This window comes from Rissa tridactyla, chromosome 2 (assembly GCF_028500815.1).
Source record: "Rissa tridactyla isolate bRisTri1 chromosome 2, bRisTri1.patW.cur.20221130, whole genome shotgun sequence".
Lineage (NCBI taxonomy): Eukaryota > Metazoa > Chordata > Aves > Charadriiformes > Laridae > Rissa > Rissa tridactyla.
In genome coordinates, this window is record NC_071467.1 from 115,548,544 (window position 1) to 115,575,133 (window position 26,590).

Sequence of the window (26,590 nt, forward strand, 5' to 3'; positions counted from 1 at the left end):
CTGTGGAATGTTTACACGCTGCCTCCATTAGTCAAATTCCTGTGCCAGAGCTATAGTGCATATTTCTATTGATAAAAGTGCGAAAAGGAGCATAGGCATACAAATTCTGGAAGACTGCAGCCTGTCACTTAAGAAAAAGTAAAGAGATTTGAAAGTCAAGCTCCTACTGCAGGGCATATGTCCTTTGTAGTGTGCCCTAGAGTGCTCTCTGTCCCCCTGAGACATCTTAGAATGCTTTGTCATCATCTTTGTGAATATTTCAAAACTTCTTTCTGAAAGAAAAGCTCTACTGAGGAGGAATGGTGGGCACCAAGATCCTTTCTGAATGTGCTGCTGGGCTACACTGCAAAGAATGCTGCTCCTGGAGTACTGAGAAGGGCATGCACACAGTAGTACAAATAAAGCCTTTTTAAGATAGTGTGGTGTGTTATGACTTGACTTTAACTTTTCTCTCCACAGCCATGGCCAGTCCAGGTGGCCCCAATGCTGTACGCACCACTAATTTTATCCTTGTTGGATCCCACAAGCTATCGCTGTCTTCTGTAGGAAATGCCAAATTTGCACTGGACAAGGTAATGGAAATGACTGGTTACTAATCTAAAGGCAATTGCATACTACTAGAAAAACAAAGATGAGTCTGGGTTTACTGTTTTCAGGTGAAATTACCATCCCAGGAATGAAACATAGGTTTACATATGTTATTTACATTTATATATAAAATATATAATTGTTGTTACTCATATTTAATGTCATAAGACTGAAATGTAATTTTGAGATACAACAGAAAAAGACTTAGCATATTATGCCAGATGTTCGTTCTTTTCTGTAGCTCAATCTAAGGTATGGTTATGCAAAGATAATGAAGGCATTTGTTTACTGATTTGTTTTCACTGACAAAAAAATAATGTATGCAGTTGGCATCTCTGTACGTGGTCTTCATATTCTTTGTTGCCTTTAGTCTTGCAGTTATCACTAAATAAGACATTAAGTGTGTTTTAATGACAATGAAGTATTTTAAATTTTCTGTATTTAATTGACTTAAAAATTGCTGTTTGAATATAGTTAGGAGTATGAGTTTCTTTTCATATCCCAATTAAATTTGTAGAAGAAAACTATTTTTTGAAAGAGCACTGCTATTGAGTTTGATACCATTAGTTCTTTGTCTAAACAGAATATGTTTATTGGCTCTTACCATTAGAAATTAAAAAACACATTCTTACATTCACTGTAATCTCCAAACTGGTAATATGTCGTACCTGAAACCTATTTTAATAGTTGTTTATGCCAGTACCTATTCTAAGCTTACTTAAATTAATTCAAAAGTTACTACAGCTTATGGTAGTACTAAATTACAGCTTTATCCAAACAGCAGCACAAGAATAAATTTTCTTGGCTAATTAAGTTTTATTGGGATGATAGTAGTATTGCAATTTTAGCTTGAGATGAGATAACAAGTATTGGTTGTGTTTATGTACAAGATAAAAACCAAAATATCGCAATAATCTCAATTTGTTTTTTATAAGTTCCGTTTTTTGAGAATAGAAGCAGACTCCTTTACTGGAATAGTTTGCAGAACTGAACAGTGGAATTACACTGCTGTTACTGACTGTGTGAACTTCAGAAGTACCAACTTGGCTTCTTCATCATAAACGTTCATCTTAAGCAGAACTGTGTGTACCTATCTTATTTTGTGTATGGCTTGGTTATTGGAACTCCCTTGTTCTTGGAGTTATGGGAATCAGCTTTTGCATTATATTCAGCAATTTGAGTCTGAACTTTTTGGTTTACTCTTAGTACAGGAACACTGGACTGGACTAGAAAACTGTAGCACAAGGTTTGAATAGAATTCCAGGGAAACCATCACTTAGTTAATTGTTTCCAGGTGCAAATTTCAACAGTTATGATAAGAATTCTCCTTTTTGTTGGATAACTTTCTTTTTTTGTTAAATTAGCACCTCTGTGAAGCTTCAGTTTTGACTTGGCCTGTGGCTGTACCAAACAGCTGCTTTTTAACTTGCTTACATGCATTTCTAATACAGAATAAACTGCTGCCACATTGGGATTTTTGTTTCGTTCCTCCCTTTTATATGCACTGTTAAAATTCAGTGTAGAAAGGACCAAAATGTACTAATGTATAACTGTGTCCTTTGTTTATAAACATTAACTTTATACTAATCACATTGAGCATGTTTCTTTTTTCCCTAGATAAATTTTGAAGGGGAGGAAAAAGAACTGTTGGGCTATATGTTCCAGGACAAGGTTGCTATGATCCTTTAGTTCATAATCTAAAATAGGAAACTGCTTCCTAGTGCATGTTGCTCACATCTGTCTGGCCTTTTTGCAGTTTTGATGGTGTTTTTTTAATTCCTCTAAGAAAATATTTATGAAGACTTACTAACAGAACATAAGATGTTAAGAGCCTTTAAGACTTGCAGAATTTTCCTCCCTGTTTCTTACAGTAATAAGCATGCTGATAGAACTCAAAGTTATTTAAGCCACCTAGGGTTTTTCCTTAAATAGCATGCGTCTGTTGTCTTCCTAGATTACTAGAGGAGAGGTTTTCTTACTTCAAAACAAATTGAAGTGTCTCTTGAAGGTTGCTAGTTAGGAAATTTGAGCCAATTTCCTGATGAACTGCACAGAACATAGAAACAGCTACTCTGCTGATAGAGGACCAGGGAAAAATGACTGGTGGCCTAAATGTTGGTTTAACTCAACTTTTTGCCCCTGAAAAAAGTTTAAATCACTCAGGAACTAAATATCTTGTTTCTTATTCTATTGAGACCTTGTTCTGTCAAGACTTATCGAGACCTTTGTTTTTTAAGTGAAAAGCAATCATAAAGAACTAAAGCTTTGAAACTACTAAACACATAAGAATGTGAGGTTCTTATATGTACACAAATGTACAATTAAAATATTTTGCTTCGTGTGTACATTTTTTGCTTTAGCAATTATGTAAATTGATATGCTTAAAAGAAGTAATTGGTCTTTAATCTCTGAAAATAGTTTTATTTAGTTAATAGTTACCTCAGATCCATCAGAAGAAAGTGTTTTAGATGACTTTACATATGTTTTATCTCAAAATTAAGCAGATGATAATTCTAGTACCTATCATCTCCTATTTGTAATCAAAAGTCTCTTAAGAAACCAATTTTTTGCAAATTCTTGACATTTATCTTGAGTATCTTTACAGATAATCTTCTATGGCAGTAAGTTGGCTTCTTATGGTACATAACTGAATGACCACACGAATGCAAGCTAGCCTAGTCGTGGGCTTTAGTTTTCTCTTCCTCTAGCTGGATGTTCCACCACTTCTACCTCACTTGCCTCTTGTTGTCTGGAATGTAATATTTTCTCATGTGTACGGGAGGGTGTTCTGAGACCTGTATTAGTAATTAGTAATGGTGCTGTAGGCTTGCATAACAGATACATTCCATTTGTTATACAGCCTTTTTGCTTTACTGTCACACAGCTCTTCGCTGGTAAACTTCATAATCCATGAAGTAGATTCTTCTGTCCTTAAATAAATTAGAAAAGAATGCAAAAACTACAAACTTGAAGTGGGGAATTAGCTAAACTTCCTTGAGGCCCTCATTCAGATGTGGTTTTTACTGTGGTTTTGTAGGATATAAGCAAACATTCCCTGGTGTAGCATGTAGGGTTATAGTTGTCTTCGCTGATAAAAATCCAGGACTAATTCAACTTATTTCTGTTATGTGCAAACAGTTTACTATTTTTGCTTCCCAAATGGTCATGCAGACTCCCACATGGTGCTAAAAATTTTGCTGTGCTGTACTGTAGGGCCAAGTACATGAGCAAGCCATGCATGCTGTCTTGAGTAGATGTAACATGTAAAAATGATTTGATCACCTGCTTGTGCACATTTATATCGTGTGTCTGTGAGGAAGCTGCAATATGCCTACAATTCAAAGGCAATCAGTTTCTAACCATAACATCTATTTTGGTGTTCTGCAGGGTTCACTGAGGCCTACAGATGTGCACTTTTAACTACTGAGGGTTACTTTTTGTTCATCGTAACTACTAGCAAAATTTAATTCTGTTTGATTGACATTGATTCCAATGCTCTAAAAGCTACTTCATTATTGTGTACACGTGCCTATTCCCTGGTAAATGGTTCTTTCTCTGTATTTGAGCAGCACCATCAACCTTTCTAGTTTTTCTAGTAAGACAAAGCACTGATGTTTCTGATTACTTTTTCAAGATTCTTACAGTATTGCTTATTCAGATTAGCAGCAAAATATAGTGTGTAGAATGCCCTGCAGACCATCATTTGCTTATCGAATTAGCAATTTGTCTCAGCTTCTGGGGGGGGAGGAGGAAGAAGGGATGTGATCTCTTGATAGCACTCAATGTAGTGGGGTGCTGTCCAAAGGCAGGCATTGTTGCTTGCTCCTCCTCAAAACTCTTTGAAATGTTTAACCAACCTTTGATATGGTAGTTAAGCTGCTTTTTTTCTTTTTTTTTTTTTTTTTCACTAGTAGAAGATATGGCTTGTAACCTCGTTTGTTAGGAATGACTTAACACAGGTCTCAACATCTTGAATGCCAGTTGAGAACAACTGCTTTCATTACTTTTTCCCCTTCTAGGTTCTTCTATACAAATATTTATCTGAGTAGGCACTACTACACCAGTATCTGCCAAAAATGCTTATGGAATCCAAGTGCCAATCCTGTTTAAGCCCACTTTGATATTTTCCAAACAGCTTAATGTCGAACTTAAGCACAAGCTTGCAGGATGTGGACTGGTGCCTCGTGTTGTTTTTAACCATGCTTGGAGTGCCTGTTTTTCTAGACAGAAGCATGTTTGCGCATATGTACTGAGCAAACTAATATGCAAATAAGTCTTGAAAAGCTTCTAAATGAACTTGAAACAAAAAGTGATTATTACTGTCTTGCTTGAGACTGACTGCTTCTTTCTGGCTGAAGATCCTAACAACAGGACAGTGCTAACATCCTGGTGCAGGTGGCTTGATTGAACTTGTAGAGTTGGGAGGTGTCAAAATTAAATGACTAATTGTTTTACTTTTTGCAGGTTCCCTTTTTGTCTCCTTTGGAAGGTCATATATATCTAAAGATAAAATGCCAAGTGGACTCTTCTGTAGAGGAAAAAGGGTTCTTGGTAAGGCATTCACTTCAAATTTCTTCCTTGGAAATTACAGGTCCTGATCAATGTAGTCACTTTTGTAATTTCATGTGTATTTGCAGTGATTGTGAAGCTTAAAACTGGGTTGACTTTTTGCCCCCTCCCTGCCCTGAACCAGACCTCAGAACTTTCCTAGTTTATCTTCTAAACATGTCTAAAATTAAAGCTACCTTTTAGGAGTTTATATATCTTTTTCTTCTAAACACTGTTCATCTGTTTTTCTGAACTTCAGTTAACCTTCTCTTCTTATAATCTGTGAGATGAGATTCCAATTTTTATGCCAGAAACTTTTACAGGACATCTTGGAATTTTTTTTGTCTCGTAAAAACAAAATCTCCCTAGCAAAAGAGATATATATTTATTATTTTTTTCCACTGTATGCACAGACTTTGATTTATCAGGAAGTGACAGTATTTTTTGAGAAACATCCTGAGCAGTTCTGTCTGAAATACTGGACTTGGAAAAGGCAGTTGATACTTGGCCCTAATAGGTGGAGCTGTTGAGAATTATGTCCAGCAGATGGCAGTGAATGTGCTAGGAAAATACTTCAGCAAAACACTAACATTTGCTGTTATTTTAGTGTTTTCAGAAATCGGAATGTCTTTAGACTCTTCTGAAGCAGTTCTTTCTGTCTCCTTTTCCTTAATTGAAGTTGAACAGGTTTCATTAGATGCAACCATGTCACATGCTTATGGTATTTGCTATCCCATGTTTTTGTGTACTAATTTAAGAATGTCCTTGTTTACTTCTACTATACAATATGTAAAACCTGAAGAATGGTGTACATGCATATTAAATTTTTTCATAGTAAGAGTCTGGAAACTCCCTGCACCATTAAAAACTATAATCTGAATTGTGAAGATTGAAAAACACAACACAATTTAATTAGAAAAAAAGTTCTGTACAGGTTCAAGAGGGATCAGGAATAGAAGGCAGATACTAAACTTTCTGTTCCAGTACCAAGGAAATGGGGCTTGAAATCGACATAATACTGCATCCAGTAAAATAACTGCCAACACAAACATTTAAAAATCAATTTCTAATTTCTTTTGAACTGACTGGACTCCTGAGTGTGGCCTGCAGAGTAGACAAATGTTTTGTAATCCTGAATTCTAAGTCAAAGATGACTTAAATACCTAATCATAATCAATTATGCGATACTAATACATGCTTTGTGAACCATTTGTCCTGTACCTGCTATAAGTAACCCTCCATTATCGTAAAGTATTGGGCATGCTTGCCACTGTCAATGTGGAAATCTGGTAATTTGAAATAGCAGTGATAGGTGCATTTTGAGCAAAATGTTATAAACCTGCGAATGATAGCATAAGCCCATTTTCTGTGATATTTGGAAAATAAATATACTGTACTAATAGAAGTCTCTCCCAGTCTATATTTTTTCTTTTTCTTACACTTCTATGAAGGATTGTACTTGCAAAACTATTCTGTTAGAAAAAATAATTGAGTACAGGCAAAGGTCAAGGTGTAATGTTACCCCATTTCTTAAATTTTTTTTTTTAAGACTATGTTCGAAGATGTTAGTGGATTTGGAGCGTGGCATAGGCGCTGGTGTGTGCTGTCTGGAAATTGTATATCTTACTGGACATACCCAGATGATGAAAAACGGAAGGTAATGGTGTTTTACAAAGTTCAAGGCTAAAGTTCTATAGTACCCTGCACAACTAGCTGGTCATTTCTAATGACAGTAATGTTTAGTCTTAAAAACAGGTAAGTACATTTAAAGCATGAGATTCAAGCTCAAAGTTTCCTTGGGGAATGGAGGGGCACACAAACCAGGGCAAACGTAGAAACTGACCACTTAATCTGGTGGGAAAGGGGAAAAGTGGAGGAAGATCCATATTTAATTTCTCCTTTAGTCTTAAGGCTTTCCGTTGTGCTTGTCAAATGACTAATTATTTAATTGAAATTGATCAGACTGTACATCTACATAAGCAGACTGTACCTAGTTGACTTTAATACTTAATATGGTAAAGAATTAGAGTGGACAATCCTTCTATATTGCAGAAGCATACCTATAATTATGGACCATCTTATTTGTGGTCATTGTGTTCTTGCAGATCCACACCATAGCTGAAACTGGTGCTTTTTAAACGATTCTCACGGAAACCTAAGTTATTGTCTGGCTAATGAGACAAATTGGAGGTTCATCTGTCACTGAGGTGAACCTTGTCTCCTTAGCCTATTCTTGCAGTGCATACCGAAATATTTCCAGGTCCTTTTAAAGGCTGTTTTCAAGAGGGTTTTTCTGACTCACTTAAGCAATTTACCATTAAACACTTGCTTGTTTGTTGGCAGAAAGCTTTCTTTCCCAAACTCTGTGGCAAACTCTGGTCCTTCTGGGTCTTCTATGCCAATCCAGATGCCTGAGTTTAGTTTCTTCCCTGCTAACAGAGGAAGACCATATGCTGATAGTTGACACTGCCAAAATATATCAATGTACTTTCTTTCCCTGCCAGGAAAGAGGGAAAAATCTCTGCCTACTGTAATAGAAGATAGGCAAAAAAAATTGAGTTAAGCAAGAAAAATGTTCCTATTCTGCTTCTGTCTGCAAGAAAGAAACTTTGGTTTGTTTTCCAGATTCTGTTCTTGAAAATCTTCTAGACTTGTTTCACTCTCATCCTGAGAAAGGGTCAGCTATGTTCCTTTGATATACTATCAGATACAGGAATATTAAACTCTGTCCTCATTAAATCCTTCCCCTTACCCCTGCTATATCTGTTCTATCATGCAGAGATAGATGTAGCTATAGATGTAGCTCAGAAATATCAGTATTGGGCAATGATTGCTTTAAATCGTGGATTATTTTTTTTAAATAAACTTCCCATGGCTGTACCTATATCACCAACATGCAACCTGTTTCTTAATGTTCCTGGAAATGGAGCTATCCTTTTTCCTGTAACTGGGATTATTTTAACTATCTATGGAATAGTATAGTGAACATGCCCAATAAATAGCAAACTCCTCTCCAAGCCAGGTGCAGCAGTGATGTTTCCCTGATGAGGTATTCTGTAGGTGTGAAGAATCGGAGCCAAGGTCTGTAACTAACTGTAGTCATACAACTGAGCCTATAGCCAGCAGAAAGAGATAACTGCCTTGAAATTTGAAATGCTCTTTGAGGGGGTCTAGCTGTTGACTATAGAGGGACCTAAAGCAGCTGGATATGGCACTTAGATGCCTCAGTTGCACGTTTGAAGATTAATCTGTATGCTTTTATAGGCTTTGACAAGACTGATGCAAGCATCCCTAAAGTACTTGTTTTCTATAGTGGTGGCAGGGTTTACGCTCTGTTAGAATTTTATTATGAAGTTCTCTTGAATTTGAGAGTTAAAACCTTTTTTTTTTTTAAAGTAATAAATAAAAGGGGGGATGTATCTTTCTAGAGCCTAAACCTTTGGTAAGGGATCGATTTGTTAGCTGTATTGTACATGGCTGAGCAGGGCATGTTCCATTGCCTATATTATCTTGCTTCAGCTATGCCTCTTAAATGCAAAAAGTGGAATCCTTCTTTCTGTATGGAGTAATTGGTTTGTGGAGGATGGGGGCATCCCTTAATGTGGCAAAAATTGTCAAAGCACATGTTGTTCAGAATTACTCTTGATTGCCGTATTCTTGACTGATGAACTAACTTCACTTTCAGCATCCTTTGGGCCGAATAAACTTGGCGAACTGCACTAATCGTCAGATTGAACCTGCCAACAGGGAGTTCTGTGCCCGTCCCAACACTTTTGAACTAATAACTGTCCGTCCTCAGAGGGAAGATGACAGAGAGACTCTTGTCAGCCAATGCAGAGACACGCTCTGTGTTACAAAGTGAGTAGATAAAATCATGAAGGCTGTGGGAGGATATGGGATTTGTGTGGGAGGGGTGTTTTGCCTCAAGTGATAGTTTTAATAACATAGGAGCTTTATAACTTTGACATGTCAATGCAAAGCTCACTTAAATGCTAAGACTTCGGGATGACACTTGAACTGTTTAGTTTGCTTTTAGTCCTTTTTTGTCTTGCTGTCCCATTTCAGTCTTCTGAGGACAAAGAACTCGACTTTTCCAGAAGCAGAAATGCCAGGTAGCTAGCTTGGTAGCAGGATTGTGGAATATTTGACTTTGCTTTTTCCCCTGCTATTTGGGCTTCCGTGGATGATCAGCTTGACATTTTTCAGAATAACTAAGTAGAGGCGGAGACAGGTTTATCTAATCCATGGGGTTCTTTGCCTTTTAGGAACTGGCTGTCCGCTGATACTAAAGAAGAGCGTAACCTTTGGATGCAAAAGCTCAACCAAGTCCTTGTTGACCTTCGCATGTGGCAGCCTGATGCCTGCTACAAACCTATCGGAAAGCTTTAAACTCTGGAAGGGAAATACGAAGAAAATTTGTATGCAAAAACCCGCACAAAAAAAAGAGCTTAAATGAAAATGTAGGAAGTCCTCTGGGTCGCTTATGCTTTAAATTTGAGAGTATTTAACTTTATGCAGTATTTTTATTTCATTTTAAGAATTTTAAAACGTTTTTACTTCCTAGCTTTTGAGTATGGTGTAGGAAGCAATTTGCTGTTTCTAAATGTGCTAAATATTTAAGTAACTCCTTTTTTGGAAGTCTTTTTTAGATAAGTCCATTCTCTTTAAACAACTAAATTATTGCAGGAAATCACACTTCAGGGCAGGAAGTGGGGGGGCAAGCTAGTGAAAAAACAAGCTTACTAGGTAACTCAGCTTCCTGGAAGAAACAATAGCTCAGACTTCTTTAACAAGGATGGTGCTGAAACACAAGATTTAATATCGGAGGGTTTGTTGGGTTTTTTGTAATAATCAGGCACAGAAGTTACTAGTAAATCTTATTCTACAACATGCAATATAGGGATTTCTTGCTTGCACAGTGTCCTTGTGGTCAGAACAAAAGACATGCACAATATATGCATACTCCTTTTGCAATTTCTCATACAAACTGGTATGAATAAGTGCATGACATGTATCCTATGTGTTTTACAAGTGTGGAATTATGTATGCAGTATATTGCACTTTGATAGAAATGGCAGGTCTTGAATATTTTGGTAGGACTGCTATATTAAAAACAAAAAGAAAAAAAATTAGGTTTAGGATTGTATATGTCAGTATTTTCTGGTACTCATGGTTTGTACAAGCTAGAATTCTCCATTTGAGAACCAGGAATAGGTTGTTAAAGTGCTTTTTTTGTTTTTATTTTTTTTAAGGCACTACAAAGCTGCTATGTACCAGCTAATACTCCACTGGCCGAAAGTATGGGTCTTCCCTCCCCCTCATAGACATGTCCGTAAATGCAGATAGAAACAGTACTTCAGACCCATCATTAAAATCGCAAAACTATTCAGTTAAAACTTGCAATTTTCACAGCTTTTCACTGGGCTTAGTGAAATACTATCTCATTACTTCACTACTGCAAATGCAATAGTGGAATATTAAAATTGCTATTGCTGTTATATATTCACACTTGAAACACTAAATTCTGTTAGCTTGTACTGTTTTCATCCTGCCACTTTTGTATTCTTCCTTTTAAATCTATTTTTCTTTTTCCGATGTCTTTAAGTATTTCCAAACTATGTATTGAGATTTATTTTATTCATTTAAAATAAAGAATAAAACACTTTCTGCTTTTTTTTTTCATAATGTCATCTATGCATTTGAAACACTAGTTTGTAGACTGAAGAAGAAAAGCTGGACCCCACACAATGTTTATGAAAGGATTCTATTCCGTATGCATATCCCAAACTACCACTTGATTTGGGAAGATAGTCATGCCTGAGGGGCAGTTAGCCCATTTTGTAGTGGGGAGGCCAGATTGTCTGTGGGCAGTTACCATGGACTGCTTGTAACTTGTATGAATGTTGAAGCTGCTGGAGGCCAGCAGTCCTTCGGGCATGGGAAGAAGGGATGGTTCTCTTCTCTTGTGATAGATGGCAGCAGAGTAGCAATACAACATGGGCAGTGGAAGAGTAAATTTCATCTGTGGATCCATGGTAGGCTGTCCACTTAAACTTCCAAGTGGATGTCAATAAAAATCATTAGGTATAAAATTATGAAACAAGTCCATAGAAAGGTGTTCAGAATGGAACTAGATATATCTATTCTATATCTAAGGCAATGACTTTAGATGTATCTGCTTTATAGTTTAGTTGGGCTATTATCCATTTGTAGAATCTGTGTGTGTTCATGAGGACAGGCTGAGAGAGTTGGGGTTGTTCAGCCTGGAGAAGAGAAGGCTCTGAAGAGGCCTTACAGTGGCCTTCCAGTACCTAAAGGGGGCCTACAGGAAGGACGGGGAGGGACTTTTTATCAGGGAGTGTAGTGATAGGACACAGGGTAATGGCCTCAAACTGAAAGAGGGTAGATTTAGATCACAGCATATGATAAGATATCAGGAAGATGTTCTTTACTGTGAGGGTGGTGAGGCACTGGGACAGGTTGCCCAGGGAAGTTGTGGATGCCCCTTCCCTGGCAGTGTTCAAGGCCAGGCTGGATGGGGCTTTAAGCAGCCTGGGCTAGTGGGAGGTGTCCCTGCCCATGGCAGGGAGGCTGGAACTAGATGACCTTTAATGTCCCTTCCAACTCTAACCATTCTATGATTCTCCTGCTCTTAAGGGTGAGCTGTGGAAAATTTTTCAAAATTGTTGGCAAACTTATTTTTTCATATTTCTAGCAGATCCTTTTTGAAGAGGCCAGATGGCATCAATTCAAATAGCTTCAGGTATCTATAGGTGTTCTATACCTCAAAAATAGCTCCTACTATATGATTTCAAAGCAAGCTCACAGCTTTGCAAAAACCGTTTATGAACAGAATAACATCAAAGAAACCCTTCCCAGGTGCTGTGCGTTGCAACTAGCCCGTGACATAATCCCCCCTGTATTCATGTGCTCTAACTCTCCCCCAAAAAAGGCCTTGATTAGACCATTCCTTCTAGAAAGCTGTAGTGCCATAAAGTTTGAATTTCATGGAACTACACTTAGCTTTCCAAGAGAAACTTTTCCCCCCCCTGTTTATTTCTCTCTTCCCCGTGCATTTGTCACCTTCAACCAATCTAAGCACCATGAGACAGTTAAACTAATGGAATAGACTAGGATTCAGCGTTCGTTACTGCTTTAGAATAAACAAGCTTTTTCAGAAGCATTTCTTTAAATATAGGATGTTTATTTTTAGCGTGGTACTGGTTAAGTGATTGATGGTTGGGGGTGCAGCTCTTCAGCTGATTTTTTGCATTCTTTGAAATAATGGAGAAACATAGTGGTTGTAAAAGCTGAAAGCTTAACAGGCCCCGAATTGATCTTTATTTCCAAATAGCTACTGCCTTAGTTAACAAATCAAGTTTCTGCATACAGCCAGCTTCTAATTCTGAGTCGCAGAGCTCGCCTTCGAGGCATGAGGACGCAGGGTTTGGTCAGTGCTCCTTCAGCCGGTGGCAAGACTGTCTCACCAAGTCCCTCCGACACCCCCTGGGCACATCTGAGAGCTTTGCTTTGGGGTTCAGCTAATGGGGGTTTCGGGCCACCTTTGATTGAGAAGATGCTGTTCTAATTCTATAAGAAAGCTCTTTTCCCCCTCCCCCCTGCCCTGAGTTGTTCAGAAATTCAAGATGTTCGCTAATAAGAAAGCCTATAAATGGAAAATGCTTTGCTCTGGGCGACGAAGCTTATTTTAGCTGAGGAAATTTCAGTTTTACCAGCTTGTAAAACTCCTAATTGGCGTTATTAAATCCCAACCTCAAATGAAATACAACAATTTGCAATGAGATCGCTTGAAAATGTGGCTTCTATACACATACTGTTCCCTTCCCCCTTTTAATTGCTACGTTTCCGTATTTTGGTGTAGAGGAAACTATCTGATATTCTATAATTATTGTCTGGGCTGTACTTGGTCTATAGTAAAAACACGTGGATACGCTTGTTTCTGTCCTTGCGTTGTTTTTAATGAAAGATAGGAAGCCTGAATAGGTAATAAAAAATAGTCAGAAGGTGTTCCACCTGGCCAGTGCGCCTCGAATGTTCTGCTGTTTGGTGGAGAGAATTTGCGCAGGAAGCAGGTGCATCTCCTTTTCCTTCTAGTGCAAAATAGCCTTCCTCAGGCACCTTCCTCTGTGGAGTTGAAAGCGTTTCTTGGGAGACTGGGTATTTTGGTAACATCTAAACGCCTTGAATGAATTGGGGCCTTATTAGTGAGTATCATTCAATTAAGGAATGTATTCCCTTTGGTTTCCTAAAGTAGGTGACTTGAATATTTGCTTAAATGTTAGCAGTTGTCCCAAAGGAATTTTTGCATTAATAAAAGATGTGGCATTGACTGTACTCTTAAAAAAAAAAAAAAGGAAGAGGATATAGGATAACAATAATACGTGCTTCAATCAAATTAGCGTTAGCCAAGTCATCCTCTGCCTATTCAAAATATGGAGCAGATGCATCTCCGGTAGCCATGGCCAACGTGCTAATGTCCATACGCGGCCAGGCACGCGGCCAGGCCATCTCCTTTCGTTTGGACCACAGCCTGAGAGCTGGCTCATGGTGTCGCAGCCTTACGCAAGGGATGTGTCCGGCAGAAAGAGCAGAGCGATTCTACCTGAGCTGTGGCTGGTTTGGGTGGGTTTTGGTCATGTCACATTAACGCTTTCTATTTCCCAGGGTTTTTTTCCACCTGTAATTAATGCTATTTTATGCTGCCTGATCCCTTCGTCACCGGTAAGGTTGTGAGTAGGGTAGAGCTGTCTCTAATTTGTAATACTCATTTACTTATTTTGCTAAAGGCATTGGATAAGACGGTGAAAAAACTAGTAGTTCTCAGCCTTCAAGTCTGCATGAAGTAGAGCAGGTAAGGGCTGCCCAGCATCTCCAGCGATTCCCTGGGCTGTGCCTGTGAAAGACACAGGGCCGGGTATATCGTATTGGTTAGGAAGCAAAAGAGTAAAGATGTATTAAAGCTTGGAAAAGCAACCTGTTTTAAATACATGAAGGGTTGTCAAGTTACTGTCTTGTTAATGGTGTGTGGGGGGGAAGAGAACCTGTGCTCAGTCAGCCTGCGCGAACGCTGCCTGGCAAATCAAAATTCTAGCGCCTTGTTATTCCTGGCACATTTTAATAAGCAAATAGCAGCTTAAATAATGTATTGACAGTTGGGGCAATTACATACACACAATTTATAGCAACATAATGAGTTTGGGGTTTCTCACCCCGCCCCCCCCGCTCCTTTTTGGGATCAGTTTAACGGCTGAAACAGTACAAATGGAAAGCCGGGAAATCATGTTCTGCAGGGGGCAAAAAAATATGAAGTAGGGCTAGGAGTTTGCTATGTATATGGAAAAAAACCAAATGCACAGATTTGCAAACCAGTACAATAAATGGTCTAGCTGGCAGATACCCTTTGATTTTTATTTTGGTAGCTCCACAGAAAAAGCATAGCCTACTTGTGCAGGTGAGATACAAACTGAAAAGAATGGTGTTGTGTTATGCCCACTGCTACTGGCTCGGATAACTTGCCCTCCCCCTTTTTTTTTGTATGCGTGTCTTTAATCATCCTGTTCCATTGAACGCACCGGGAAGCGTCACCGCAAACAGCGTCAGGGCTCCGGCAGTTTGGAAGTCAGTGTCCGCCTTGATCTTTGAATATGGCTTCAATCTGGTGGTTGAACGGATTCTCCTTCCCAAGCACATGAGGCCATTCGTGCAGCGCCTTCCGCCAGGTGATGCTTGTCCCAAGGGCTGCCGCGATCTGCAAACAGCACAAATACTATCCATTTCTTGTGCCTCTACAACGTAGCTGTTTCATGCCAGCATTTAGGACATCCCACCAGAAAGAAGACTCCCCTGTACAGCCACGTGATGGACCGTAACCTCTAACCAAAGAAAATACCCTACTCCAGCTGCTTAAATGGGGGGAAAATCCTTCTGAACAGTAAAAGTAAGGTGAGGACCATACATCTGCAACCCTCCTGACCAGTCTTTCGGTCTAACAATAGTCTCCAACCATGCCTATGATGTCTGGTCTGTAAACTTCTATTCAAAAGCCGTAGAGTCTGATTTGTTTTGGGTTTTTTTCCCCCCAAAAAAACATTTTGAAAGTATTTCAAAAGCATCGCTTGGACATAACGCATAAAACTCTTGCAAGCCCAAAGGAATTCATGCTCCTAAATGCCTCTGATACTTCTAATAGATTCTGCTTCTACTTCTAATTCTCTCTCCTATCCTGTAAGGAAACCATAGGTGCTGAGGAAAAAGAGGCCCAATTATATCTAGGTTCCAAACTACCCCGCTCTGATGCTCTAAGTTCACGCCTGCTGCTGGTTGTCTCCAAAGCTTTTTTCCATGAGACCTGCAGAAGTGATAAAATAGCTTTTCTCCTGGATGTCAGAACCATTCCAGCTTTCGTAGAGGTTTTTGCCCTACAAGTTATGCACCAAAGAGAAATTGTATCTGCTGTATTGCCTGGGTAGCAGAAAGGGAGAGAACAGCCTGATTCTCCTTTGAGTTTTCACAGCTTGCTAATGCATTTTTGTTCTAACTTATGACCTACAGTAATACTTTGCTTATATGGTAACTTTACTTTCAACCCTACAACGCGCTCTGACATTGATTGTAATTATAAGGTTTAAACAGGTCTAACAAAGCCTTTTTTTTTTTTTTTAAGGGCCGAGATGGGTTTATGGAATCAAACTATTTGGATACTGTTGTTTTGCAGTCTGGGAACACACTGGAGCCTTTGGGGAATTTTTTATGCGCATCTTTTTTAATCTTGTGCTTTTGAAAGAAGCTGTAATGATGGGCCAGAAGACAAAACCTTCCTTTTATTCAGAGTTTGTGTCAAAGAGACACTTTTGTGGGGTGGAACCTCTTAGATTCTGGTCACTCAAGGTCTCATTAAGCTAACGGAGGAATTGGGGCAGGGGAGAGGGATGGGGAGACTGTGCAATAGGGTGTTTTCTCCGCGTCAAAATTTCTAACGTGACCAAACATGACTCTTCTGGGACACCCTATGTCTGCCAGAGGGCTGAGACCAGTCTCTGTCAAAGTGGTCCGTTCTGGTATGATCGTCTCCAGACCTTCTTTACAAGTCCCTAAGCCTTCCGTATGTTTTTTAGCAGAGTCTGTGGTGCACCTTCTGCAAAAATATCGCTGGAAGTATGCTCTACAGTGTTCAGACTACTGTTGACTGAAATTTAAGGCATATGTACTTAGACTATGTGGCTCCTGCTCAGACATCATTTCACGTATGGTATCGGTAATTTACTCTGGCTGAGTAGCGTGGCACAGAGAAGGGTTCATGATTCTAGAAATCACTTTTCTTGTAGGTCTTTTCTAAATTCCAAAGCTCTTGTGCTCTGAGGCCCGCTACAATTCGTGCATTTTTTGCAATTAATTTTTTTTTGTGAGGACAACCACCCCTAAGCAATATTTTAATTGACATTTTACCTATTCCTCATAGACCCCTGGGCGACGGCAGCTGGGAGGTGGCTGTGTTATTTCAGCAGCTTTTGGCTATCTGTTTCCTCCTCTTGCACCAAGCTGGCGATGGAGATGCCTCTCGGCAAAGGGTAAATACCCAACTCATCTGATATGCGCCACATCAGCTTTTTCTCTTTTTTTTTTTTTTTTTTTTTTTCTCTGGCTGGAATGTGCTTCGCTATGTCTTAAGGAAAGAGAAAAGGGAGAATCTAATCATGCTCAAGCTGTGCTTTCCTGACTGTACATAATCATCAAGAATCTTCCAAGCATCTCAGGTTCCAGTTTGTGATGCTCAGGGCTTCCGCGTTCTCCCTGGTAGCTTCATAAAAAGCAAGAAACAAAGCCATTTATGCAGGATCTTGTTGAAATGCATGGCCCCGTCATCCAAACAAAGCAATCAGCTGTTCTAGAGAGAAGTAATATGTCCTTGAAGCCATCTGGCGCTCAGAAGGGTTTGCAGTGAGATTTCATAGTAAGGGAGAGGTGCTGGAAAAAAGGTGCCTGGGCTTCCACTATAGTCAATGGGAAGAGAAAGTCAGATTTCTTCCAAGGACAACTGAGCCGGACTTTGAGGCACGGTGTCTCAGAGACAGCTCTAGAGGGAACTGAGACAGACCGAGTGATGCATTTTGCTGTTAGGTGTCAAAAGTAAACACTGTGAATTTCCTCCACCTCTGGCCTGAGTTGGCTGTGTTGGAAAAAACACCTCACAGAGCCAAATTTTAGCTTTGAAACTTAAAAGGAATGCAGTTATGCCAACAATGAGTGTCCTGTTTGCAGCCTTCTGTTTTGCGACTTAATAAAAACTTGCAGGGACATCCCACCCCCCACCCCCTGCCCCGAAGAAATTTGAAGTAAGGAATGAAGTTCTGGGCTAAACAAATAAGCACTTGGTGTTTATCCCTTCTTCCAAGGGTTTTTGAATATAAAATAAAATATTGCCTGGAGTGGGAACTATGGGGTCTAGTTTTTCTTGCCTGAGTGTCCTAACCTAGCCTTTTTCCAATGCATGAAAAGCCAGAATAGCTCCAATGGGACAGGGAGAATTTTACCTTTTTTCTTTTTTTCTTTTCCTTCTTGCAATGCTACGCACGCAACTCTCAGTTAGGGAGGTTCAGTTCCCTTCCACATCCTTCCTACATAGCTGGACTACTGGATATACATGCTGACACTTGCTTCTGCCATGTTTATATCAGCAAGTTGTTGTTTTGTTGTTGGTTTTTTTTTTTAATTAAAGAGACAGCAGATAAACAGCCGGTGAAATCCAGGGGCAGACACCAGTTTATCCTGCCCACTGCTGTATCACAAAGACTAGGAATTGCGGTACCCTTCCAGCCCACCCTTGGCAGAGAGGGGCACTGCGGTTCTTGTATTCCAGACTCCAAATTTTCCCTGCATCTGACGGCAAGAGCTAAAATCTTTATGCTTTCCTTGGAGTGCTGCTCAATTCAAAGATTTGTGAATATTTGTCAAGTGCTTTGAGATCTTCAGAGAGAAAATTCAGTAGCAATGCCCAGGCTAGGTCTTATCCATCGTGTTTATTAGTCGAGCTGTACGTGAAGCGTGGGGAATAGCTGCAGAGGTTGAAGTAAGAGCCCCCATTCGCTTGAGGAGCTGCACAGCATCAATCCTCTCCCGCTAGGCAGCTCTATACGGTATAAGAGCCGTACCTGGCCAGAGGCATTCACGTCGGTAGAAAGTAAAACTTTAAATAAAACTAGTATGAGGAGTGAGTGACTTGTTTATCATCTCTCTCAAGCGTCCTCTTAAATAGCACTCTCTGCTCACACTTCCCCTTCTTTTTATTAAGAGAGCCACTCTTTCGGAGCAGAGTGCTACGTCTTGGTCCAAATAGTGGTATGTTGATAACAGATTCTGTATACTAGCAGGAAAAGAAAAATGGATTTAAAGCAGTGGATGTTTGGATAAGGCTAATTAATAAATCCTAGAAGGGCAATAACTCACTTGAAGTGAGGCATATCTACAGCTGGCACCTTGACTGTAAGGGAAAATGTACCTATAAAAGCATTAACGTCATCCTAACAGCAGGAGGGGGAGATCGTAACCGCTGCAGGATGCCAGGTCCTGAGGGAGTGAAATATGGCAGCGCTTCGCCAGATCCTGCAGCTCGGCACTCCGGGGGCTGCGTGTAGGTTTGCGGCTGCCCTTCAATGCACTTTTGTAATTTTCTTTTGGCTTAGGCGGCATCCCTTTAAGATAAATACTTGCTGCCTTCAACTCTGTGCTGCCTTTCAGCTGCTGGTGGGATATGGGACACGGGCAAGAGCCTGGATGAAAAAATGTGGTCTGGCGAGCTTGGCTCCCATGGTGGCCTGTTGCTGGGGGTTATAAGAAGCCTCGGGCCAGCCTCAGGGTAAGGCACAAAAATAATGCAAAGATCTTTTCTTCTTCACTCCAGGCTCTTTGTATTGCACCGTTTCCCCAGATGGCAGGGATGGGAATGGGGTTCATTTCGTCACTGTTTTTGCTCTCGTTTCATTTGCCAAGCTTTCTCTAATTGCTTCCTTGCAAAAGGCCTGCAGCAAAAAATCCAGACGCGCTTTCTCCACGTCCCCGGGCTGCGAGCTCCTACATTCATGCAGCTCTCTCCTGGTACTGCCTGGTAGCCAGGCAGGAATTTCTGCTATGAAGGAGTCCCTCTTCAAACAGGAGCCTCTTTTGACTTGGCAAGGCTAAGCAAGCCGCCATATTTCTTCGGCTGACTGGCATGGATGTAAAAGATAGCAACCGAAGCCTGTATTTTGGCTTTGGACGTCCCCCCGCCATTCCCCACTGGCTGAACTGTCAGCACAGTCAATGGGGAAGCTGCTGAAATGTTGGAATCCATCAGAGCTTGCAATGTGCTCCCGTTGAAGTGCTTCTCCACGGACTGCTCTTTCCCAGCGTGGAAGACGGTATTGCACCAGGTCATTTGGTGGTGGCAGTGAATATATATGGCGTGTTAGCTCACATCATAAAACTGGTCCAGAAATTCACCTCGTGCTTTTGAGCAGGGGGACCTGCCAAGAGCTACTGTTGGCTGGGTGGCATGGTGGGGTTTGCTCACACGGCTTGGTCATGCCGGGGTGGAAGAGGGTGTGCAGCCAGCAGCATGGAGGAAGGCAGCGGTGCCCTAGACAACAGCTTTCTCCAAACTGCTCTCGCCGTGGCACAGAGAATATGGCCATGGCACACGATATCATACACCAGAGAAACATCACCAAGGATTGTCCCTCCTCCTACCAACTGCTGCCCAGGCCTGTGCCCCTGGGCAGGGCAGGTATGTTGGGAGTGGAGCTGGCCGCTTTGAGGGCTCATTTGCTCACAGCAGTAAGTAGCAAGAAACTTCTCATAGCTAAGTATGAGATGAGGGGATGGAGAGCAGCTGCTGTCGGGCAGAGCGCTCTGGCAGAGAGGGGAAAATCAGCTCTGCTGTCCCTCTCCATCTCACCCACCTCCTGCAATTTGTCCCCTCGTAATTTAGCCCAGTCTCATTCTTGATCTGAAGAGTCAAGATTGAAAAGCGCAGGGAAGCAGGGTGGCCTTTATTTTCGGGACTTGCCCACTGCCCCGTGTTGACTCAGTGGCTGGGGGTGACCACGTTGTGACCGGCAGGAGAGCCCTGGCCAGGCTGTGCCCTGTGGTTGCTGCCACAGACTGCATGTGGGATTCCAGCTCACGTGCAGTTTTTCTTTAGGGCGGTATGGGGAAGACTGGCTGCTGCTTTGCTTTGCGTACATATTTGAAACCTGAAGCTAGAGTGTAGAGAACCAATTGGCTTTGTTTGTAGCTGATTGCAGAACGTGCTCTGTCCATGCATTTCACAGAGTCAAAAAAAAAACTCCTTTGAAGGGAATATGGTGGGAACGAGGCGACCTCACAGTAGGTTATCGAACCCAAGCAAGGAGTTACAGCGGAGCAGCTCCTTCTTCTTCCCTTTCATTTATTTCTGACTCTAAACCTTCCCCTGCCACCCATCCTTGGAGATCAAGCAAGTGGGAGGAAACTTCTTCATACATGTATTCGCAGACCGTAAAGCAATTTAAAGGTATAGCTTCAAAAAGACAGCTGCGGTGGGGAAACCCATGGCCTCGGAGGCTGCAGGGCAGGGGCAGGGCTGGAGTGGGGCGTCCCTCGGGTTTTTCCAGAGCTGCGTTGCTGCCCTGATCCTGCAAAATTCCTGCGGGTGTTTGAGCAGGCCGGTAGCGAGCCTACATGGCAAGGGTCTGGTTTTGTGGCTTAAGAGCTGTTTGGCCAGGGTCTACTGGTCAACGAGAGAAGGGAAGCAGCAGAAGACCTTGCAGGAGTTAGAACAGAGTGCAGCTGGCTGAAAGGGGGACGTCTGCTCTGGGGCTAAAGCCATCACCTCTTTCAAAAGAGGAATCCCCCCCGACCCGCATCCCCGTGGCTGTCCGACCGGGTGCCTCGGGCAGCGGCGGGCGCTGGCATCCCACCCGTCTGCCGGGGCCGGGTTTTTACCTGGCTGGGATGGAATCCATCGACTGGTTCGATCAGCTGCCAGGGCTGGCCTCCCATCTTGCGCCACTCCTCGGCCGCTGCCAAGAAGAACGTAAGCGGAGGGGTTACCACCGGGGAACACGTAGGCGCCCGCCCGGAGATGTACCACCCCCCCCAGCTTTCTCACAGCACCGCTGGTATTTTTAAACACAGGACAGCTCTGCATGAAGATTATGATAATTCATATAAAGTTGTCAGAGCCAATATTGTGTACAATCCCTTCTCCTTGGGGCAGTATTTAGGCCTTTATTTGTAATTTTTTTTTTCTCTGCGATATTTATGCAAGGAAGCACTTTGAACATAAAAGATCGTAAAACAATTCACTTTCCCTCACAACTAAGATGGATGCCGTAGCAAGTAAGGCTGTAAATTATTGAATACTGATCTAGTACTTGTGCATTTCCCATTTTCAGTTGCATCTTCAGCAGTGCAAAAAAATAAGAGACATGAAGAAAGTAGTGCTTTCTAGAGAAAGAGATGGTAACACAATATTCGCATGGGCTGATGTCTGCAGGACTAGACTGTCATTTCCAGTTACTTCTCTTCTGAGCGGTCTTTTTCAACTCCAACAAAATAACCTTTTGAATTACATAAGCATGACATTCAATGCAAATGACGCTGTGCTGTAAGCCCCAGAGCCATTAGAGAAGTAAAAAGCTTTCTCCCTTCAAAAGGGCTGCGGAGTGATCAAACATGGGACTAGTGGATATGCCACTAACAGACTGTAAATTCAATAATTTCTTTTATAATGACAGATTACGAATTCTTAATAGCGTTACGCAGGCATCCTGTCAGGAGGAAAGTGTTCTCCATTCAAGCACCGCAGTTCTGACCTAGACTCATCGCTGTTTATTGGACCCCGGCTATTGTCTCAAAAAAATGACGGCTGCGTCCCCATACTAATTTTGAATTCACAGAAAGGGCGATATTCCCACTTCGACTATAGAAACCTACTTGAGATGCTTTAGTCAACACCCAAAGTAAGCTGTTTCAAGACACAGGGCTTGGAGCTTTGTTTCAAATTTGCAATATTTAGATTACACCACGGAGTGCGCATGCAGATGCACGGGGTGAGCTTGCCTAACTCCTTATATATGATGCTATATGTTGAGTTTGAGACTGTGTATCGTTTTTTACTTTGTAGAGGGGCTACTGTTCCACTGTCAGAAACAGCAGAGGAGGAAGTAAAATAACTGAGGTTTATATCAAGATAGGTGAATTTAGACCATTAGACTTGACCTCCAAAAATCCTAGAGCAGTTGAACAAATACCCACCACTTGATTATGTCTTATTGTCTTAAAAGTGCCTATTGCCCTGGCTAGACTAGACTAGAGCTTGCTCCCATCCACACCAAGAAAAAGCCAAAACAATCAACCCCTATCCCCCTATTTATTGCACTGCTTCGTACAGGAACCACTAAGTTCTTCAGCCAAAGGCAACATCTGAGCTTGAACGTCCATTAAATCCAGAATAAATTCTAGAATACTCAAATTTTACTCCAAGAAAGCTGGGAGCTGCTATGTATATAGGTGCCCAGGCCAGCCCGGAATCAATGTACTCGTCACAGTGTGCAACCACTGCTAAATATTTGATGTCTGGAGAGTTTAGGGGAGGATTTTCGCTTGCTTCAGAAGGAGACTAGAAAAGTAGGTCAGCAGCCATAGCTGGCTTTTGAGCACACACTCACGAACTGACAGCTTTCCTGACGGCAAGCTCGAATTGTTGGCTCCAGGGCTGCAGGAAACTTTGCAAAGTGTCTTCCAGAGCTGATGTTTGTATGTGCATGTGTGATTTTGTTTACCTCATTTATTTAATGCGATGTAATCAAGAACAGCAAATTATATTAAGATGTTTCTTTTCGTGAAAGCAAATAAATTACCTAAAGTTAGTCATTTAACTTATTAAAGTAATTTGCCTACCCAGCAGGTAGTTTGTTCCAAATCCTAATGACTTGTTAAATATTAAGTAGCTGAGGCAAAAGCTGCAAAGAGACTTGGACATCCTGCAACTCTGTGCTACATTATCAAACTCGACAGTGGAGCCCACCTCTCTGAGATACTTTTGGACAGAAAGACTCCCTCTCCCATCTTCCCGTCTTTACCTCCTCCGTACGGTCTGCATGAGACCCAGGACCAGCTTCCCAAATTGGGTCATGTAGGATAAAATAAACAGGCAAATTTTGATAGGATTTGCCTGCAAAATGAGATTTTTTTTGCAATAATCTTAGGCACCTCGGCAGCTTTGTGCTTCCAAGGACAGCCAGGCACTGATGGGGAGAGGTGTTAGAAATGTACACTTTGAAGTATTGCCAGGGTGCTTCTGTCCCTTCATGGCTCTGGCTTCAGCTGTCTGCATGCTGGGATTTAAAATACAGTCCCCAGGCAAAATTTTTGAAGAGGGACCAACATGGAACTACCTCTCTTTGGGAATATGCTGATCAGTGTTTTTTTTCCCAATTATTATATACTATTTTTGGAATGTAAAAGTTCATGTCATCGGGGAGGGCCTCCAGGTGACCAGGGCTGGAGGTTCTGCCCCATGAATGGAGGCTGAGCAACAGGGATGGTCCACCCTGGGAAAGAGCCTATGGGAAGATGATGAGGACGGGACCAGTCCCTTCACAGCAGAGAACAGCACAGTGGGAGGGGGAGAGACAAACAGGCATAAGTTGAAACATGGGAGGATGAGGCTGGATATAGGGAAAAAGCTGCTTTCCTACTTTCCCATCACTAACTACTTGAATATGTAGCCCACAAGCTCTCACCTCATGCTGATCCTTTTTTAAAAAAGAAAGAGCAAACGCGTTTCTCCTCGCGATGAAGCTGGGCTTACCTAAAGTCACTTAAGATCACAGAAGGATGAGTTCTGTGAGATTTTCAAGTCAAAAGTTACAGTAGTACGCAGGTGCTTAAGGAAGCATAGGAAAGAAGCCAGTTCTTCCTGGGAGAGGTGCTTATCTTGGCAGAGGTCCATGGTTACCCCAACCAGGGAAGCCGGGAGATGGCATCAGGGGTCCGCGCCTTGTCCCCAGCCCTGCCAGCAGGGTCACCTGGGCTGGCTGCCTACGCTGCCCTTCTCCCAGTACAGCGCTAAAATATGAGGAGCATATTAGCAGCCCAGCACTTGACTCAATGCTTCGTGAGAAAGACAGGAAAAAAGCAACTTACTTTGTCTCAGTGGGAAATCCATGTAGAAAATATCGAAGTTGGCAAATTTCTCAGATGTCGCTATTTCTTTCAGGACGTTGGAAAGTTGTAACGCTCTCTGCAAAAATCAAGCGATTTAATGACAATTCATTGCTACTCATGCTGCTTTGCGTGGATTCAGCTTCTGTCACCCATGCATGGTCAGGAATTTGAAAGCTAATGTTGCCCTTGCAGCTGGGGGAAAGGAGGTGAAACGGGGTTCTTCATACGTGGACTTGCGTGAGCCCCACCAGCCTTTGGGCTCCCCATCTCATCATGCAGTACATCTTTGCAGGTTCTACCGAGGCCTCAGCTGGTGTAATAAGTTTAATACAGCATATGGTTATTTTACTGGAGACCTCTTTTAGTAGTGTCTCTATGCCTACGTAAGTATTCTGAATTTCTCGGTTTCGGAGGCCTCTTGATGAGTGGCAGCTCGTTCATTTCCATTTCTCTTAAAGGAGACTGAAACTTTTCGTACAGGAAAAATGTTCTACTTCCCCATTATCCTTCCTGCTAGTGTGCTGTGGGTGCTAATGCTTATCTAGCCAGACCACATTCTGCTCTTACTTTCATCAGAGTAAATTACCTCCATTGAGCGTCTACCTAACTGATATATCCAGTGTGATTTCTACAACCGTAACAGAGATCAGGATCTCCTAAATATTTAAATCGTGCAGTTTGGATAATAACGTAGACAATTAGTTTCAGACAGGGGCTCAGAAAGAAGATTAATTCATACCCTGCAGACATATGAATTGTTCATGGACAGAAGTTACATGTACTGTATGCTCTGTATTGTTGGTGCAAATACATAAGCTGCAATCCTGCAAAGATTTAAGACTGTGCTTAATTGCCTTCTGTGAAGTCAAGAGGGACAGGGCATAAAATGAAACACATATGTAAGCCTTGGTGAAATTAAGGCTATATTTTTTGTTTAGTGAATGCAAACATTAATTCAGCTATACGCAGAGATGACACCTTTGATGATATTTGGTTACTGTCTCTTTTACATGGCTGCAGGGGGGTGCTGGGATTAAAAAATCAGCTTGTACCGTAAGGGAATAAGTGGCTGATATTACGTGACATTCACTTCTGCAGCCAGATTTTTAGGGTGAGTTTTAAGACGTCTCTGTTCTCTCTGTCCCCTCTTCCTGCACTGAGCCTGGATGCTCCTTGGTCACACCATCTGGCGATTAAGTCCCCAGAAATGTGTCTGAGGAAGATTAGCACAAATCCCAAATGAAGACAGGGTAAGGCTCTTGCTCTCGGGGGGCCTGCTCCCGCTGCCAGTGAAATCTATGCAGCTGGCTTTTCATCCTCACAGCTGCTTGATTCACAAGCTTTCCTTTTTCATCAGGTACGTTTTCCCCTTAAAGAACGTGAACCTGAACAGTTTTGTCTCAGGGAGATTGCACCCCTTGAGAACAGGTTTGGGCAGCTGAGAGGTTGGAAAGGGAATACATTTACAAATCCCTTAACTTAACCATGCTGCCTCCTAGAGCCTGAGAGGCATTTGAAAGGATGGATACAGATGTTTCCGCATCTTCTCCCTGCCTTTGGAAGAAAAAAAGTGCGCTGACGTCTTGCCTTTGAGATATTAGGTTTACATTCTCAGACACAGGGACTGGGCAAACTGGAAGAGGGTCTGTGCAAGAGGACAGTCCTGGGCAACCTCATGGAGACTTACCTCCGAGGTCAAATTCCTGAGGGTCTCGTTGGGAGTCAGCCAGCCGCTGCAGGGGCTCACCTGGGTGGGCAGAGGGAGTGAGGCTTTAGCAGCGGGCCGAGAGGCAAGGGGGGAGCTCGTAGGCTACAGCCAGAGACCTTACCTGGAGGCAGTTGAGGAAAGAATAAAGTTGACTGTACGTGACGTCCCTGTTCAGCTGCCCTGCAATGCACAGAGGGGGAAACTTCATGTGCCTGGTGGCCAAATGTGACTTCATCTTGCAGGTCTGTGCGTTCCCATGCATTAGACCCCTCGGTGGGGAGAGGCGCCCTGGGACCCCCAACCCACCCCCAGGTTACCCTCCTACCAACAGAGCCGGGGTACAACAGAGGTGGCACCCATGCATCTTTCCCGCCTGTGTCCCCACAGCAAACAGAGCCGCTTTTGCTACTCTCCAGCTTTTCATGGCAGCATGCAGAGCCACTTCGTGACAGGACGAGGGGAAGTGGTTTTAAAGTGGAACAGGGTAGGTTTAGATTAGTCATTAGGATGAAGTTCTTTACAATGAGAGCGGTGAGACAC

The 26,590-nt window shown here is 42.0% G+C and overlaps 2 protein-coding genes across 3 annotated transcripts in view; one reads left to right on the plus strand and one right to left on the minus strand.

Moving 5' to 3' along the window:
* ANLN (anillin, actin binding protein) overlaps positions 1–10,779 on the plus strand; it is a 28,365-nt gene extending 17,586 nt beyond the window's left edge. Inside the window, exons 20-24 of the mRNA XM_054193249.1 lie at positions 460–572; positions 5,053–5,139; positions 6,686–6,793; positions 8,822–8,994; positions 9,402–10,779. Of these exons, the coding sequence (XP_054049224.1) occupies positions 460–572; positions 5,053–5,139; positions 6,686–6,793; positions 8,822–8,994; positions 9,402–9,525 (605 nt within the window). The 3' untranslated portion in view covers positions 9,526–10,779. The remainder of the gene's footprint in view (positions 1–459; positions 573–5,052; positions 5,140–6,685; positions 6,794–8,821; positions 8,995–9,401) is intronic.
* Positions 10,780–12,340: 1,561 nt separating this feature from the next.
* Positions 12,341–26,590, minus strand: part of AOAH (acyloxyacyl hydrolase) — an 86,680-nt gene continuing 72,430 nt past the window's right edge. For both annotated transcript variants that reach the window (XM_054192537.1, XM_054192536.1), the window contains exons 18-22: positions 26,172–26,230; positions 26,030–26,089; positions 24,322–24,418; positions 21,115–21,191; positions 12,341–14,905 (exon numbers count right to left, since the gene is read on the minus strand). In XM_054192537.1, coding sequence (XP_054048512.1) covers positions 14,777–14,905; positions 21,115–21,191; positions 24,322–24,418; positions 26,030–26,089; positions 26,172–26,230 — 422 coding nt within the window. In that variant the 3' untranslated portion in view covers positions 12,341–14,776. The remainder of the gene's footprint in view (positions 14,906–21,114; positions 21,192–24,321; positions 24,419–26,029; positions 26,090–26,171; positions 26,231–26,590) is intronic.